The 18,074-nt window shown below is 53.9% G+C and overlaps 3 protein-coding genes across 3 annotated transcripts in view; 2 read left to right on the forward strand and 1 right to left on the reverse strand.

Moving 5' to 3' along the window:
• The window catches only part of LOC133360287 (epidermal growth factor receptor kinase substrate 8-like), a 58,333-nt gene extending 57,139 nt beyond the window's left edge, over positions 1-1,194 (forward strand). The window contains exons 12-13 of the mRNA XM_061578930.1: positions 78-198; positions 920-1,194. Coding sequence (XP_061434914.1) covers positions 78-198; positions 920-1,194 — 396 coding nt within the window. The remainder of the gene's footprint in view (positions 1-77; positions 199-919) is intronic.
• Positions 1,195-3,751: 2,557 nt separating this feature from the next.
• On the forward strand, positions 3,752-13,911 carry LOC133360435 (zeta-crystallin-like). The gene is made up of 9 exons (XM_061579159.1): positions 3,752-3,903; positions 6,409-6,519; positions 7,590-7,742; positions 9,619-9,779; positions 10,432-10,483; positions 10,710-10,859; positions 11,921-12,019; positions 12,568-12,663; positions 13,282-13,911. Exons 2-9 carry the CDS (start codon positions 6,409-6,411, stop codon positions 13,441-13,443), a joined length of 984 nt encoding a protein of 327 aa, XP_061435143.1. The 5' UTR covers positions 3,752-3,903; the 3' UTR covers positions 13,444-13,911.
• LOC133360437 (protein transport protein Sec61 subunit gamma-like) lies at positions 6,657-7,019 on the reverse strand. The gene has a single exon (XM_061579161.1). It carries the CDS (start codon positions 7,017-7,019, stop codon positions 6,705-6,707), a length of 315 nt encoding a protein of 104 aa, XP_061435145.1. The 3' UTR covers positions 6,657-6,704.
• Positions 13,912-18,074: the final 4,163 nt, after the last annotated feature.

Here is an 18,074-nt window from a genome sequence, read left to right on the forward strand (position 1 = left end):
GAGGGTTACGACACATTTATAAATAACGTGATCTGACCCAAAAACCTATATTATGATTCTGATTCTAACACCACCAGGACGCGCAGGCAGAGAGCAGGGCCTACGAGCAGATGGCCCTGCTGGTGTCAAACTTCTCCTTCTCCTGGAGCCGATGGAATGCGACCAGGGGTGCTCACCAGCTCGTCATGCAGGTGACACGTGCACTGCACACATCCACGGTGGCTAGAAGTTCTTTAACCCTTTCCCGATCCGAGACGTCTTCTGCGAGTCGCAGGGTGAGGGTGTCCCGTTCACCGCCGAATCCCGGAACTCGCAAGCGGCTCGTCGTTAAATGTACTTAGAGCGGCGTAATATCGCCGTTGTTTTTTAAGACATTGTACTCACCGCGGAGAACTCCAGCGACACGCCCGCACTCTACGATAGCTGCTGCTGCCAAACTGTGACACGCCTCGCGCACGGCCTTGTGGGAGCCTTGGTCCTGATAGTTTTTTTTTCCTTCTGATTTCGTTTTGATGTACACATACGTCATCGGAATGGGAAAGGGTTAACTACCTCGCCTGATATGGAGGTCGTGGGTTCGATTCCGGCCCTGATGACGCCTGCTGTATATTTGGAGTTTGCGTGTCTCTCTCACCCCGGGGTTGCGTGGATTTTTCTCCCGGTCCGCCGGTTTTTCCCCTCCACATTTAGAATGAACATCATGCGTTTACAGTATTTGGTTCCTGCTATACATTTCCACACGGTGATGATGATGAGCTGTCATTTGTGACAGCCAGGTCACTTCTGAAAAAGAGGTACATAGCTCAGTGGGGCCTTGGCTGATAAAATAAAAAAGTTTTTCGTTTAATAGTTGTAGGTTTTCATGAGAATTATTTATAACATATCATTTTGATCGCATTTTCTGGTTTTTGGGCTGCAGTGCGCGAGGGCGAGGAGGCCGCCGGCGGCGACGCCTGGGGCCTGCTGCTGGTGACGGCCGAGCGGTCGTGCCGGCTGCGGATGTCCGAGTCGGCTCCGGCCTTCACCGACGAGCTTCCCGATGGCGCCGAGCTTCACTCGACGCTGTGCCACGCGCTGCTGGCCGCGCGCGACTCCACTCCCGCGGAAATGCGAGCCGCCGCCACGGCCACGCCGGCGCTGACGTCCACCCTGCGCCAGCTGCTTGCCTCCACCAGGGTCCTCTCCTACTGCTAGTGGCCGACGCTCGTGCGGCGCCGGTTCCGATTCCCCCGGTGGGGTGGTTTGCCCCGGCTGGCTCATTGTCCTCAACAACAATTAAAGCCACACATACACACACACGGTGTGTTTTTAATATATATTTGCTTGTGGTAACCTTAACTAATTTAACTATTTTGTTTTTTACCAGGTAAGGGTCCACTGAGCTATGTAGCTCAGAAGTGACCTGGCTATCACAAATGATAGCTCAACCAAGTGGTGGCTCACAATCTCGAAATTTACAGCAGCAAAATACTCTGAACGCGTGACATTGATTCTGAACGCAGAGGGAAAAAAACGGAGGACCCGGAAAAAATCCACACGACCACAGGGAGATGGACATGCAAACTCAAAATATAAAGGAATCAGGGTCGTGATCAAACCCACGACCTCCTGCATACCAGGCAGGGTAGTCAACATCACGTTTTAGAGTATCTGGCTGCTGTTATAGATTTCCACATAAGCCACTTCGCTCTAGCTATCTGTGATAGCCAGGTCACTGGCTATCACAGATAGTACAGTTCAGTGTGGGGCCTTACCTGGTATAATAAAAACATAGTGAACTCGCTCTCGAACAGAGGGGACACCTCCAAGGTGCGTGGAGGAACCACAGATGAGCGGGAAGGCAGCAGCACGATGAGCCGGCACCTACAATCGTCCGAGCTCTGCAGTCCCCGTGGGGAGTCAACGGTTATCGTTTGTAGTTACCAACGACCCCTGTGGTCATCATCATTATCGTCGTCGTCATCATCGGCAGCAGCAGCAGCAGCCATGATTCTGCGACGTAACAATCCACCCACCACCTGCACAAGAGCCGATTTCATCGCTTCATCTCCACGGTAGCCGTCTTCTCGGACACGTTCCATTCCTTGGCTGCCACTCCGTTTTTACTCTTGACCATTGGCTATCATCTTCGTCCCTTCTAGCCGTGACGCATCCTGCCTGAGCCCCACTCGCTTTGCGTTAATGGTTTGGATGTCATCAACCCTTTTCCGTTCCGGACATACATGTATTATATTTTAAGTTGTTTTTCATATACGTCATCATAACTTAATACAGTGCTTTTGGCTGTAACGGTTCCACCTGAAGACGGAAGCTTGTGTTGCCTCCGAAACGTCGTGATTTAATTTAGTTGTTTTCATTTATTTTATTTTTTTACCTACGTGACTTTACCAGAAAAAACAAAGAGTATGAATCCTTGCAGTCACGAAAGCTTCAAATCTAGAAACAATAACTTTATCGGTGCTGAGGCTCCCACAAGGCCACGCGGGAGGGCGTGGCACAGTTTGGTGCCAGCTATTGTAGAGTTTCGGCGGTCGTGTCACGACGGTTCTCTGCGGTGAGTAGCAACGTCTTTAAAAACGACGGCGCGACTGCTGTGCCTCTCTACATAAACTGAACGCCGAGCCACTTGCGCGTTGCGAGATTCCACGGTGAACGGGGACACCCACCACCTTGCAACTTTCAGACGTTGTAGACAGGAAAGAGGTGAACTTGCGTGTAACCTCTCATCCACTTGCTCCTCTCTCTTCAGCTTTGGTTACATTTTTTATGTCTGGCCCAACTGGTCATGGCAGTGATTTTCTATATTTTTCAGAGGGGGGGCCACTTTCACCGATAAGACATCATCAGTGTGAGGGTCGACACACATGAAACCATTGGGGCTTTGACAGCACGATGATGGGGGGTGTTTTCACATGCGGTGTTGTGATGGGGGCTGCATGTCAGGGGGCGGCACTAAAGGCAATGAAGAACACCGCTCTGTAGGCACACAGGGGGCACAAGCTATCCATTGTTGCGGTTTGAATAAAAGTGCCGGCAAGGCTGAACACTTATCTCTTCTCATCTTAATTAGATTTATAAAGCACCATTACCAAGGCACTAACAGCAATTATACAATTGTACAGAGCATGATAATTTAAAATTAAGATATGGGTTATTGTAAGTGGTAGTGTAGTTTTGATGCAGTAAAACAAGAATGATTGATAAGGAGGGTCTGGTCATAGTTGGGGGGGGGGGCAAACAGAAAGCTGGGGGGCTGAAAAGTAATGCGGCATCATTGCATGAGGAAGACAAAGCGGGCGGTGGGGGGCTGGAGCCTACTCACCAACTCACCCTCTCACTCACCCACCAACTCGCCCTCTCACGCACCAATTCACCTACACACCCTCTCATCCACTTACCTACTTACCCTTTCACCTACTCACCCTTTCACTCACCAATGCATAACACACTCACCCTCTCACTCATCCACTTACCTACTTACCCTTTCACCCACTCACCAAGTCACCTACTCACCCTTTCACCCACTCACTCACCAATGCATAACACACTCACCCTCTCACTCACCCACTGACACCCACCTACTCACCAACTCACCCTCACCCACTCACACCCACCTACTCACCAACTCACCCTCTCACTCACCCACTCACTCACCAATGCACATACACACTCACCCTCTAATTTGTGGTAGCAAGGTCGCTTTAAAAAAAAAAAGCTTCATAACCTTACCTGGTTACACATTTTGTTTTAATGGTTGACCAGTCCGGCTTGGGAAGAATTTTGCATGAATCTGGAGGTTTTCCCTCCCGTATCTGGCAAGGGGGTGGGGGGGCGCTCTCACCTTGCTCCATTTCCGATCACGACCGCTGCTGCCCTCGCAGGAGGCACCACGACGTGTCCGAGGTAACGTCGAACCACACGAACACCACCAACAACAACACACCACTACAACAACAACACCACCAACAACACACACCACCAACAACAACACCACCAACAACAACACCACCAACACCACACCAACACCACCACCACACCCAACACACCACCACTACCCAACACCACCACTACCAACAACACCACCACCAACAACACCACCAACACCACTACCACCAACACCGCCAACACCACAACACCAACACCACCAACAACACCACCACCACTAACACCAACAACACCAACAACACCACCACCACTAACACCAACAACACCAACACCACCACCAACACCACCACCGTCTTTAGTGTTTCACCTTCAGCAGCTCGCCATTGTCAACCATGGCCACGATCCTTCTCAGCGACAAACTCTCTCTCGCCACGCAGCGCGCAGCAGCATCGACGCATTGACGCCTCTGGGCGCTGTCACGATCCGCGTCAAACTCGAGCGCGCTGCAGTGCCGCTGTACAGTAGGGCACGTGGGTATTGTCGCACGCGTTTGTCTAACACACAATACGCTTCGTTTTCGTCGTACATTTGTTTAAAAAACATTATTCCACAAGGTGCACGGTTATCCACCATCAGGGCAGCCGTGGTCTCTGTCCACTGCTGGGTGAAGGCCTCCATAACAATTGCAGGTCAGTGCCTCTAAAAGCAAATTAAATATTAATTATTGTTAAACATCGAGCACATTAACAAGCCTCTTCGCGATTCCGATCTCGAAGTGAAATCTGCAGAAGTCTCGTGGGACTGGGAAGCTGCTTGGACGGGTAACCAAAGACAAAGATCCCCCGGGTAGCCTCAGCAGACTGCAGGGGCAAGTGCTGTTAGCGAGGAGGGCCTCTGAAGGCCGGCACCACGACCGGGCCGCCTTTGTCTCTCCCCCCCCCCCCCCAGTGCTGGCGATGTTGACTACACACCGCTACACCAGGTACTCATTTGAGGCTGAGTCGACCTAGGGGAGGCCTCAGATCTGTTCAGATAATCGCTGTCACCGGTGTTGGCCGTGAGCGGGAATCGAACTCGGGTGACCAGGTTTGTAGCGACACCACCGGGTCCGTGCATAACAGGTGCTATAGGCTTGCTGCTGCGGGGCAGTGGACATCAGGCGGCCATTGGAGCACAACGCCCATTGTTGTACTGCACTTCTACGGCACCACGCCAATTGATTGCTTCCGCTCACCGGCGTGGTGAAGTATGGTCAAATGTAACCCCACCACGACCCGAATCATTGTCCCTCTGACGCAGCTGTGAGGTGACGCATGCGCACTGGGATGCACGCGCACCACGTGTCCACCTGTACACGCACCACGTGTCAAGCACGTGGTGTGGCGCACACGTGCAACGATTCACCTTGACACGCGCACGCGACAGATCACTGCCGAGAGGGATTTGACTTCCAGCAAACTCCAGCAGACGACTCTGAGACTCTGAGTTGTCCCACAGGCGCCAGACTTCGAGTCCGTCTCCCGCCGCGGGAGCTGAAACGCAGTCGTGTTCAGGGTTTTTGTCGTGTTAATAAACACAACACATGCGTCGTGAATATACTTCACTAGACTTTTGCCCGTCCAAGGACGGGTGCATTGGAGTAAATCCTAAACTTGATATTCATTGCATCAATTTGTGTGCAATTAGTAAGGGTGCGGTGACACAGACCTGTTACATGTGACGGTGATAATCCCTCGTTCGTCACGACGTCCTTTTTACTTCGATGTCTCAACAGCAGCGTGACGGAGACCACGTGACGTGAGGGTTCTGCCTTGTGAGTGAGGGTTGTGAGTTGGCGCCGAGGAGGGGGGAGGAGGCGCCTCGCCCCCCCCCCCCCCATGTGGAGTGACGTCACCCGCTAATTAATATTAATGGCGGCGGGGGGTGTCCATTTGTAAGACGTCACCTCGTCATGATTATTAATGAGGGGGGCTGTTCGATGTGGAGTGACGTCACGCGCGGGACACACAGACATTGTTGGCTCATCATCGCCGTAACTGGGACACGTGGCGTGCAGGGTGAGGAGGTGGTGATGGGTGGCGCACGTGAGCAGGGTGGAGAACGGCATTTGGTTGGCTTCCAGAGGTCTGTGACGAGATGGTGGTGGTGGTGAGGCTCTAGGAGAGCTTTGAGAGGTCGATGTGTCATCTGTCGCAATCATTGCGGCATCTCTTGGCGGCATCGGTGACTCTGGCCATGGTTAACCTCTTGACCTTTTGCTCAGACACGTGGTGCTGCTGCTGGTAGTGACTGGATGTAGCCAGGCGCCGGCCACGCCGCCCACTTCACTTTGGGTGCGTGTGCGTCACGTGTCCATTTAGCGGGGGAGCGGTGGCGCAACGGTTAGCGGCGCCGCCCCACGAACCCTGACGACCCGAGTTCGATTCCCCGCTCGCGACTGATATTGCCTTCGCGTAACTCGGCGTGTTAGTCGGGTGGCACGGTCCTCTACGTCAACTGCCGCGGGCTCCGTGTGCGTGTCAGATGCAGCAGGCCGTGCGAGTGATGCGGGCCATCCGCATGCGGGAGTTCGGGCCGTCCTCCGTGCTGCGCCTGCAGACGGACGTTCCCGTTCCTTCGCCCAACGACAAAGAGGTCTCTCTTTTATCTCTCGGCTCTCTCCTCTCTCTCCTCTTTTCTCTCTCGTCTCTCCTCCCCCTCCTCTCTTTTATCTCCTCCCTCTCTCCTCTCCCTCTTTCTCTCCTCCCCCTCTCTCCTCCCTCTCGTTTTTTTACAACACTCACATGGGCTTTATTCATGAGTCAAGACAAAACTGAATGTCAAAAACGGCTGGTAAAACATTGGACACATTTTGCAACATTATGGCATTTCACTGTTGACGATATAAAGTTAACTCCAGAAGTGACAGCATCTCTTTTAAAGTAGAACTCCTGTTGATCTGAACTGCCAATAATGATGTCGTTGATGGGAATTTGGATGAGTTTCACGAAGAAGCCGATGAAGCCCATTATGGCAAAGCCAATTGCCGTCGCTATTGCGATCTTCTGAAACTGCTTTGTGCAGCGTTTCACGAGCCGGATGGAATCCTTGGCGAACTGCCTGCCTGGCTCCACGAATGTCATCGCCTGGTCCATGATCGATTAGTCTTAACCTGCCCGAGCCTCAAGTGCCTCTCTCGTCTCTCTCTCCTCTTTTCTCTCTCGTCTCTTCTCCCCCTCCTCTCTTTTCTCTGTTTCCATCTCTCTCCTCCCTCTCTCACTCTCTCCCTCTCCTCTCTCTCGTCTCTCATCCCTCTCTCTCCTCTCTCTCTCCTGTCCCTCTCCTCTCTTTTCTCTCTCCTCCACGCATGGACTCATACGGTCCTGAACTTTGCACTGCCTCTAATAATACATTTTAAGTGGGTGGGTGAGTGGGTGGCTGAGTGGGTGGGTAAGCGGGTAAGTGAGTGAGTGGTTGGGTAGGTGAATGTGTGGGTCGGTGAGTGGGTGGGTGAGAGGGTGAGTGGCTGGGTCAGTGAGTGGTTGGGTGGGTGAATGGGTGAGCGAGTGACTGGGTGAGTTCTTGAGTGAATTGGTGAATGACTTAGTGAGTGAGCAACTGGGTGAGTGAGTGTGTGGACAGCTAGACGAGTGAGCGAACGAGTTATAAACTCCCCACCTTCCATCACCATGACCCCCGCCCCACCCCGTCACCAACGCGTGCAGGTGCTGATCCGCGTGCGTGCGTGCGGCGTCAACCCCGTGGACACGTACATACGCACGGGCACGCACACGCGCAGGCCCGAGCTGCCCTGGACCCCGGGGGGCGACGTTGCCGGCACGGTGGAGTCGGTGGGCCGCTCCATCTCCTCCTTCAAGGTGGGGGCCACGTGACTGGGTGGGGGGGGGGGGTGTGGACTTTGTCTTTTTGTTTTCCACAATAGAGGTTCTGTTTTGGGTTAGATCGAGTGATTATGGACGTGTCGTTAAACCCGTCCATGTGAATGTTGTAGTGGGTTTACTCTCCAAACCACGCACCGGCTAGTGCCGAACTAGTAACTTATTGGCAGGCATTGTTTACGTGACAAACCTTGCCGATTGGCTGTGTTGGGTGGTTACGGGTTTAAAGCCATTATTATATTTTATACGCTCTAACCCAAAAAAAACTTATGGATAATATTGGTGTCGCGAAAGCCCTGCTACTACTATTACTACGTGTTAAACTGGTTGTTGTTGTGTGTGCGGGTTAGATCAGCGGCGATCCACGGCCTGGGTTGTAGGAGAGAGATTCTGTTCTGCTGTGGACCTTGTGGCACATTGGGGTGCCGCAGTTTGGCCAGGAGAGATGTCAACTCCCTCGCCTGATATACAGGAGGTGGTGGGTTCGATCCCAACCCTGACTCCTGCTGTATATTTGCACTTTGCGTGTCTCTCTATCTCTCCCCGTGGTGGCGTGGATCTTTCTCCGGGTCCTCCATTTCACGTTTAGAATCAACGTCACCACGCGTTTAGAGTATTTGGCTGCTGCTATGTAAATGTGTACGTGATGACGATGATAAGCCACTTAATGAGCTATCATTTGTGATAGCAGTAGTTTAATTTAAATCTCAACAAACACTCTCATTATTGGCACGCAACAATTTTCGTGATGGCTGATGGCAAATAAAATTTCCCGACGAAGAATTAGTATTTGAAACAATCGTAACCTCCACCAACAGATGGCGCCAGTGCATAGCACTTGTATTGTATATGACCGGGTTAAACTAAACACTAAACTTGTTATTTTACCAGGTAAGGCCCCACTGAGATATGTGGATCTTTTTCAGAAGCGACGTACCTATCGCAAATGATAGTTCAACGAAGTGGATTATCATCACCATCATCACCATCGTGTGGAAATGTAGAGCAGCCAAACGAATATTCTAAACGCGTGACGTTGATTATACGTGGAGGGAAAAACCAGAGGACCCGGAGAAAAATCCACGCAACCGCGGGGAGGGAGACACTCAAACTCCAAATATACAGCAGGCGTCAGGGTCTTGATCAAACCCACGACCTCCTGTATACCAGGTGAGGGAGTTAACATCTCCTAACCACTGCGGGTTTAGTCCGTCTTGGTAATTGTTGAAGGCCGCGCGGGGGATCTTTGTCTTTGTGTTCCACCGTCTAGAGTGACAACTCGATCCTCTAGAGCTGCTTTTTGTGTTTAGATTGTTGTCCTCCCCCCGCATCTCCGATGAGCACGGTTGGCTACGTATGGTGCGAAAGAAGTTCAACAAACAACCGCCATGCGCCACTAAGTTGCGGTGATGTCACCACGGCGCTTGTGCCAGGCTAGGTGCACGTTAAGGCCATGTGAAGTGTCGAATGCCCACTGGCAGGAGGTCACGGGATAGATCAAGGTGGTGCCATTGGTTGACTGAGATGACTACCCGATGCACCACCTGTGCCCACTACTGTGTCAACTTGCCGTGTTTTAGCCACCCGGCGCTCCGCTCGTTGTTGTGAGCGTCGCTCCTCCGCCCTCCGTTGTTGTTGGAGGGCGACTGCCTCCAACTGCCCAGTAGCAGCGTCCTTCACGAGCCTCCTCCGCAGAGGCCGATCTTGACACCGCTCGTACCGGTCATCGGCAAGTCATCACTCCATCTCTTCCCCTAGATCGAGCCGCGCCCGTTTAGCCGCCTCTATTCGTGCTCACACGCAGTCTGTCTTGAAGGCTTCACGGGGGGACCTTTACCTTCGGTGTTGCGAGCAGGCGGGCGACCGCGTATACACGGCGCTGGCGGAGGGCGGCTACGCCGAGTTTGTGTGCGTGGCTCACGACCGCGTCTTCACGCTGCCGGCCCAGCTGGACTTCCCGCAGGGCGCCGCGCTGGGCGTGCCGTACTTCACCGCTTACCGCGCCCTCGTGCAAAAGTAAACGCGCCCGGCGTTCGGCTCCGCGGCGACGCGGGCATCGGGAGCGCAGGCGGTGCGACTGCACCGAGGTCCGGGGGCTTCCGGGGGAACCTGAGCTACGAAGAGAGCCGGGGGGGGTGGGGGGGAGATTTTACAGTGGGCCCCAGTTTCTAAAACTTAAATTAAACTAAACATCGCTGGACGTCTGATCATGGGCATCAACAGCGGTGATGTCACTCCAGTTGCCTTAAACTTTTAAGCAATTTTTTTTTCTTTTTCTGGGTAAGGCCCCACTGGGAGTGTGTAGTTAGTTTATGATGACGGTAAGTGGCTTATCATCATCGTCGTCGTCGTCGTCACCGTGTGGAAATTCATAGTGGCAGCGAAATACTCTAAACGCATGACGTTGATTCTAAATGTTGTGGGGAATAACGGATGACCCACGTGGCCAAGGAGAGAGAGAGAGAGACCCAAACTCCAAATATACAGCAGGTGTCCCCAAGGTCAGGATCAAACCCACAACCTCCTGCAGACTAAACTAGGAACTATTTTTATTTCACCAGGTAGGGCCCACTGAGCTATATTGTTAACTGGCTATCACAAATGATGGCTTAACAACGATCCGTGATGTCCCGACGGGACGTGTCTCTGTGTGTCCGTGGGGTTGAAGGGCCGCGACGAGACCGGGGGAGACGGTGCTCATCCACGGAGCGAGCGGCGGGGTGAGCCTTGCCGCACGCTCGCTCGCACGCACGCTCGCACGCTCGCACGCACGCTCGCTCGCTCGCACGCTCGCACGCACGCTCGTACGCTCGCACACACGCTCGTACGCTCGCACACACGCTCGCTCGCACGCACGCTCGCACACACGCACGCTCGCACAATCTACGACGTCGTAGTCCTGGCTTTGAACGTTAAAAGAAAATGCGTCGCCGCGTGCGAGCGCAGGTCGGCATTGCGCTGTGCCAGATGGCGCGCGCGCTGGGCACGCACGTGATCGGCACGGCCGGGTCGCCCGAGGGACTAGAGCTGGTGGCCAAACACGGGGCCCACAGCACCTTCGACCACCGCGAGGATGGATACGTGGGCCGCATACAGGCGAGTGGTCCGTCACGCCGTCGATTGGTGGCGAGGTGTTAACTGCCTCGTCTGGTATGCAGGAGGTCGTGGGTTCGACCCTTCACCCTTGACGCCTGATAAAAACAAAATGTTATTTTACCAGTGAGCTGTGTAGCTGTTTTTCAGAAGCGACCTGCCCATGACAAATGATCGCTCAACCAATTGGCTCGTCATCATCGTCATCATCGTCATCATCGTCGTCGTCGTGTGGAAATTGATAGCAGCAGCCAAATACTCTGAGCGCACGGTGACGTCGATTCTAGATGTCGAGGGAAAAACCGGAGGACCCGGAAAAAAATCCACATGACCACGGCGGGAAGAGACACACAAACTCCAAATATACAGCAACAGCAGGCGTCAGGGTCGGGATCGAAGCCACGACCTCCTGCATACCAGGCGAGGGAGTCAACATCTCCTAGCCACCGTGATGATGATGAGAGAGAGAGACACGCAAACTCCAAATATACAGCAGCAGACGTCAGGGTCAGGATCGAACCCACGACCTCCTGCACACCAGGCGAGGTAGTTAACATCTCCTAGCCACCGTGATGATGATGAGAGAGAGAGACACGCAAACTCCAAATATACAGCAACAGCAGGCGTCAGGGTCGGGATCGAACCCACGACCTCCTGCATACCAGGCGAGGGAGTTAACATCTCGCAAACTCCCCGTGGTCAAGTTTAGATTTGGCTGCTGCTATACATATTCTCCACGTGATGGTTGATGAGAAGCCACTTTGTTGAGCTATCATTCGTGATGGTCAGGTCACTTCATAGCTCAGTAGGAACTTACCTGGTACAATTAGAATGAGAATATTTCTTCCTACTGGAGGAATCCGATGAGCTATGAAGCTCTATTTTTTCACAGACGTGCGGTAAAATAAAACAAGATGTAGCAGTGGTACGTGCCGAAGATAACAATTTCAGATATTAACAACCGACCTGCGTTCTGTTCACACGACATCACTTTGGCGAAACAACTTTGGTGACAGTCGACTAGAATGTGAATAGCGTGATGGTGTGTGCCGGTTGGCGGTCAGGAGCTGTACCCGCGCGGCGTGGACGTCGTCTTTGAGATGCTGGCCAACGTCAACCTTCCCAGCGACCTCAAGCTGCTGGGGCAGAACGGCCGCGTGGTGGTGAGACGTTTCTCTGGCAGACACTCCAGCACGGAGAGTGACACCGCCACACCCACCACTCACCACCCACTCACCACCCACCCACCCACCACTCACCACCCACCCACCGTCACAACCACACACCTAACCACTCACCACCCACCCACCACTCTCCACTCACCACCCACCCACTGTCACCCACCCACCACTCAGCACCCACCCACCACCACAAACCTAACCACTCACCACCCACCACCCATCACACACCTAACCACTCACCACCCACCGTCGCACACCCACCCACCGCTCACCACTCACTGCCACTCACCACTCTCCACTCACCACCCAACCACCGCCACACACCTCACCACTCACCACCCACCCACCACCACCCACCACTCACCCACCCACCACTCACCACACACCTAACACTCACCACCCACCCACCGCCACACACCTCACCACTCACCACTCACCCACCGTCACTCACCACTCACCCACCGCCACCCAGCCACCACTCGTCCACCGTCACTCACCACCTACCACCCACCACCAACTCTCCCTCCCAGATCATCGGTTGCCGTGGCGCCGTGGAGATGAATCCGCGTGAGACGCTGATGCGCGAGCTGCACGTCATGGGGGTCAGCCTCTTCAACTGCAACGCGGTGAGCGCCCCCCACCCCCCACCGCACCCCCCACCGCACCCCCCACCGCACCCCCCACCGCACCCCCCACCCCACCCCCCACCGCACCCCCCACCGCACCCCCCACCGCCCCCCACCACACCCCCCACCGCACCCCCCCACCACCCCCCCACCGCCCCCCCACCGCACCCCCCACCGCACCCCCCACCGCACCCCCCACCGCACCCCCCACCGCACCCCCCACCGCACCCCCCACCGCACCCCCCACCGCACCCCCCACCGCACCTGTGTGGACGTGCGTACGCTGCACTTTCTACCGTACGTAGCCAAGCGCGCTGAGCGAGGTGCGGGACAAGCCACTCCGTTGAGCTACGTGGCAGCTCGTAGAACAAAACATAGTTTAGTCGTTACATCAATATAGTTTAGTAGTTGTCTAGAACGACCCTGCCCCCCCGCCCCTCTTGCAGGAGGAGCATAGTTTAGTAGTTGTCTAGAACGACCCTGCCCCCCCGCCCCTCTTGCAGGAGGAGCATAGTTTAGTAGTTGTTTAGAACGACCCTGCCCCCCCCCGCCCTCTTGCAGGAGGAGCATAGTTTAGTCGTTGTTTAGAACGACCCTGCCCCCCGCCCCCTCTTGCAGGAGGAGCGCCGTGAGAGCGCCGCGGCGCTGCAGGCCGGCGTGGAGAGCGGCTGGCTGCGTCCCGCGGTGGGAACTCGCCTCCCGCTGGAGGAGGCGGCGCGCGCCCACGACGAGATCGTCTCCGGCAGCCCCACGCTCGGCAAGATGGTACTCACCATGTGAACGCCGCGCTCGCTCGCCGGAACTCACCACAAGTCACCGGCACTCACCGGGACTCGCCGGCGCTCACCGGGGGCTCACTGACACTCACTGACACTCACCGACACTCACCGACGCTCACCGGGGGCTCACCGACACTCACCGACACTCACCGACGTTGGGAGGTGCAGCGGGGGATGTTGGGAGGTGCAGCGCTGTCCCCGCGGGGAATCCGTCGGTGATCGGACGCCTGGCACGTGCTCTCAACTGCGAGGTGTTTGTGCTCGTGAGCTGGTGGTGACTTGCGACCCGGTTAAATGAAAGGAATTCAATGATCAAAGGAACCATGAGGAGTTGATTGAAACACACGACGTGATTTTGTGTTGCAACTACAAAGGTGGAATTTTAAAGATTTGAAAAAATATATAAAATTCAGATTGCGGTGTACGTGATGATCTTCATGAGAATTAAATAAATATACTACGAATGCAAGATTCTGCCTCGCCATATATACAGTATTGCCTTCAATATGTCTATGAGTCTTGATGTGTATGTAAATCTAGATGTCTCGTGAGTCCAGTATACATTTTGATGTAAATCTGTGGGTCTCTGTGTGAGTCTGTGGGTCTCTGTGTGAGTCTGTGGGTCTCTGTGTGAGTCTGTGGGTCTCTGTATGAGTCTGTGGGTCTCTGTGTGAGTCTGTGGGTCTCTGTGTGAGTCTATGGGTCTCTGTGTGAGTCTGTCGGTCTGTGAGTCTGTGCGTCTCCGTGTGAGTCTCTGTGTGAGTCTATGGGTCTCTGAGTCTGTGGGTCTCTGTGTGAGTCTGTGGGTCTTCGTGTGAGTCTGTGGGTCTCTGTGTGAGTCTATAGGTCTCTCTGTGAGTCTGTGCGTCTCTGTGTGAGTCTATTGTATTTCTGTCCGAGTCAATGGGACTCGTATAGAACCATAGAGACCAATAGAAACCCACATACCCAGAGAGACCCATACTCAGAGGCAGTTCAGCAAGAGGGTGCTGCCCTCTACTGCAGCGCGGCGGAATTGGGGGGGGGGTGAGATTCTCCAGCCCCCCACAAGAAACATGCAAGTCGCGGCCACATCTTTCTGGCACCCGTCTCTTCACGTCCTCGTCGTCCTCGTCACGCCATCCTCTGTTGGCTCTTCCTCCCCTTCCGGTTCCAGAACAACAACCACCACAACACACTGTTCCTGTTGTCCAGCATACTACTACTACTACTACGTGTGTGGGTGTGTCCTACTAGTTTCACTTTCACTGCCTGCACCACCACCACCATCATCACCACCATCACCACCACCATCACCACCACCATCACCACCATCATCACCAGCACCATCAACACCATCATCACCATCACCACCACCATCACCACCATCAGGTTGTCTGTGTGCAGCCTTCTTCTGACTCCCAAGTCCACTCCACTCTGTGGGCCCAGCTGAGATGCAGCAGCAGCAGCAGTCGTCCTTGTTGTATCCGTGTGTCCCGCACTGTGCACGTGTTGTATACATCTCGTCTAGAATCTCGTGGAGTTTACTTGAGGCCAGGTGTCTGCTTGTACAGGGACTCCTCGACTTAACAACATTTGACTTACGAACTTTCAGAGATACGAAAAAACCTGGTTCGAATGTCCAGTACCACGGGGTCCCCACAGCACCACGTGGTCCCCACAGCACTACGGGGTCCCACAGCACCACGTGGTCCCCACAGCACCACGTGGTCCCCACAGCGCCACGGGGTCCCACAGCACCACGGCTCTCGCACGATGCCCGTGACGCAGTCACTGTGAGTCTTGATGGTGGCCGGTGGGGCAGTCGACTCATCTCGACTCGGGCTGGACACGATTCACGATTCAAAGTTGAATTTTACGATAACGGATTTGTGTCGTGCTGATGTTTGGAGTTTCGACACCGCGGAGTGTGGCACTGATGTCGGATCGATTGGTACCCCAGTCGCGGAGTGAAGTACACCCCTGGGGAACAAACATAGTGTCTTCTTGGATTTTCCGTTTGCACTTAGTCACATATTCACTTTAAGATATTTTCTTGTTCATGTTTTTGTCTTTTGTTTGTTGCGGTTGCACCCGATTCAAGAGCCGAATGACTCACAGGGCTATACCTAATACATGAACTTGAACTTGATTTTCTTGCTTCTTTCGGTAAAGTCACGTAGGAGGGAAATAATAAAATAATAAAAATAAAACATAATAACGCAAGCAGCCGTCCTCAGGTGAGGACGGCTGCTTGCGTTGTAGCCGAAACGTCGTGAGAATTATTTTATTATATTTTATTTTTATTATTGTATTATTTCCCTTCTACGTGACTTTAACGAAAGAACCAAGAAGATGAATCCCTGCACTCACGAAAGCTTTAAATCGAAATATAATAATAATATATTAATAATATAATAATATTATATTATTATTATATTATTATTATAATATATTATATCATTATATACGTATATTATTTTTATATTATTTTATTATTATATATTATTTTATTAAGTTTTATTTTTTTATTTTATTATTTCCCTTCGACGTGACTTTACCGAAAAAGAACCAAGAAGGTGAATCCCTGCAGTCACGAAAGCTTTAAATCGAAATTGAACTTGATTCTTGATGAGTCCAGCAGAGGGGGACATCGCGTGGCCACGCGGGCGTGGGGACAGAACGCGGAGCCGGGCGTCAACGACCTCTGCCCGGGGTCATCCAGGGCTCGGGCGCCCGCTGAGCGCGGAGTCTGTGCGCTGCCACCAGGCCGAGAGGCACCGCTCCCCGTCACAAGAGCCGCGTGGCTCACAGGGATATCTTCTACATATATATAAAGTCGTGTGAATGTGTGTGTGTCTGTTCAACATGTTTAGCGTATCTTCTTGGTTCTTTCGGTAAAGTCACGTAGAATGGAAATAATAAAAAAAAACATAATAAAATAATTCTCACGACGTTTCGGCCACAACGCAAGCAGCCGTCCTCAGGTGGAGAACAGGTCTGTCGAGAAGACAAAAAAAATGTTTAGCGTACTTCCCGACATGCAACAAACTTTAAATTTGCCATGTGGGTACTTTCCAGACTGTACACCGAGCAAACATAAAAATACACTTTTGTTTTTTTTTGTGGGGGGGGGGAGGGGCCTCAATAATGCAGATATTTTTTGCACGGCAAGTGAGCTGTGACGTCACATCTGTCACGTGACCCGCGCACGTGGTAGCGTCACGCATTGTAGTGTAGCGGGTAGCGCACCGCGCTACGAACCCGGTGACCCGAGTTCGATTCCCGCTCACGGCCACCACCGGTGACGATTATTTCAACCGCTCCTGGGCCTCCCCTAGGTGGACTCAGCCTCAAACGAGTAACTGCTGAAAAGGAGCTCGCTGCTCCTTGCCCGGTGATGTATAGAAACAAACTGAACGAAGTTGGAGTATAAAACTAACACTCAAGTCTCAACTCTGACCCAAACGGATAAGATCAGTGGGGGGGATATCTGAGCCGGCCGTGGGCCACCCCTAGATCGACTCGGCCATAATTACAAGTGTGAACGCCGGCACTGGGGGGAGACAAAGGCGGTCCTGGCCCCACGTGGGGTGCGTGCGGGTGGCCTCGTGCGAGACCCCCACGTGGCAGCAGCGTCCACGCCACTCGGCTCGACGATGATGATGCCGCCCCTCTCCTCCATCTCCCTCCCGACGAGTGCTGCATCTGCACCAGCCCCTCTCGCAGATTCCCGCGGCCTCCGACGGGCAGCTCAGAGCTCTCCGTCTTGTGCCACCGACCGAGCACACGCCCACCGCTCCTTGAATGTCTGTTTGCACTCAGTCACATATTCACTTTAAGATGTTTTTTGTTATTTTTTTTTTGTTTGTTGCGGTTGCACCCGATTCAAGAGCCGAATGGCTCACAGGGCTACACCTAATACATGAACTTGAACTTGAAGGCCGGCACGGCGTGGGTCAGCCGCGCCGCATGGCGGAACTCCGGCCCACACACCCTGGGGCTCCGACCGGAGCGCGGAAGATGCCCCAGGGCTGCTGGCCGGACGTTTCCCCTCCACGGCAGAGGTCGCAAACGGGTTTTGATTCCTTACCCGTACCCGTACCCGGCCGTACCAGGGTCGCAAACGGGTACCCGTACCCGTACCTGGCCGGGTACGGGTAGCCGGGTATCGGGTAGGGTACGGGTATCGGGTACCCGGTTGCGACCTCTGCTCCACGGCCACCTTCCTCGCCCTGTACATGGCGCTCCATCTCCCTCCCCCCATCTCCCTCCCCCATCTCCCTCCCTCTCTCTCCTACTCCCTTTGTCGTGTGCGGCCGTGAGCCTGCGGTAGGGGTGGGGGGGGCAGAGATCTTTGTCTCGCGACGCCGTGCACGGTGTGCAGGTGTTGCTGTGTACTCAGTCTGACGCGCGCTCGCAGAGTTGGGGGATTTCCAGGGGGTGAGTGGAGGAAGCGAGCGCCTGCCGCGTGCTAGAACTGGTCCTTGGGCGAGGCCTAGGTCGACTCAGCCTGAAACGTGTAACCTTGGTGCACGGTGTGTACACAGCGGCCGGGCGTGGTGCCGGTCACTCGCCACCTCCTCGTGTGCTGCTATACTCGCAAGAAAGCACTTGCCCCGACAGGCGGTGAAGGCTACACGGGGGGGGGGG

The sequence above is a fragment of the Lethenteron reissneri genome, chromosome 68, assembly GCF_015708825.2.
Source record: "Lethenteron reissneri isolate LAM-NWPU_2019-01 chromosome 68, ASM1570882v1, whole genome shotgun sequence".
Classification (NCBI taxonomy): Eukaryota; Metazoa; Chordata; class Hyperoartia; order Petromyzontiformes; family Petromyzontidae; genus Lethenteron; species Lethenteron reissneri.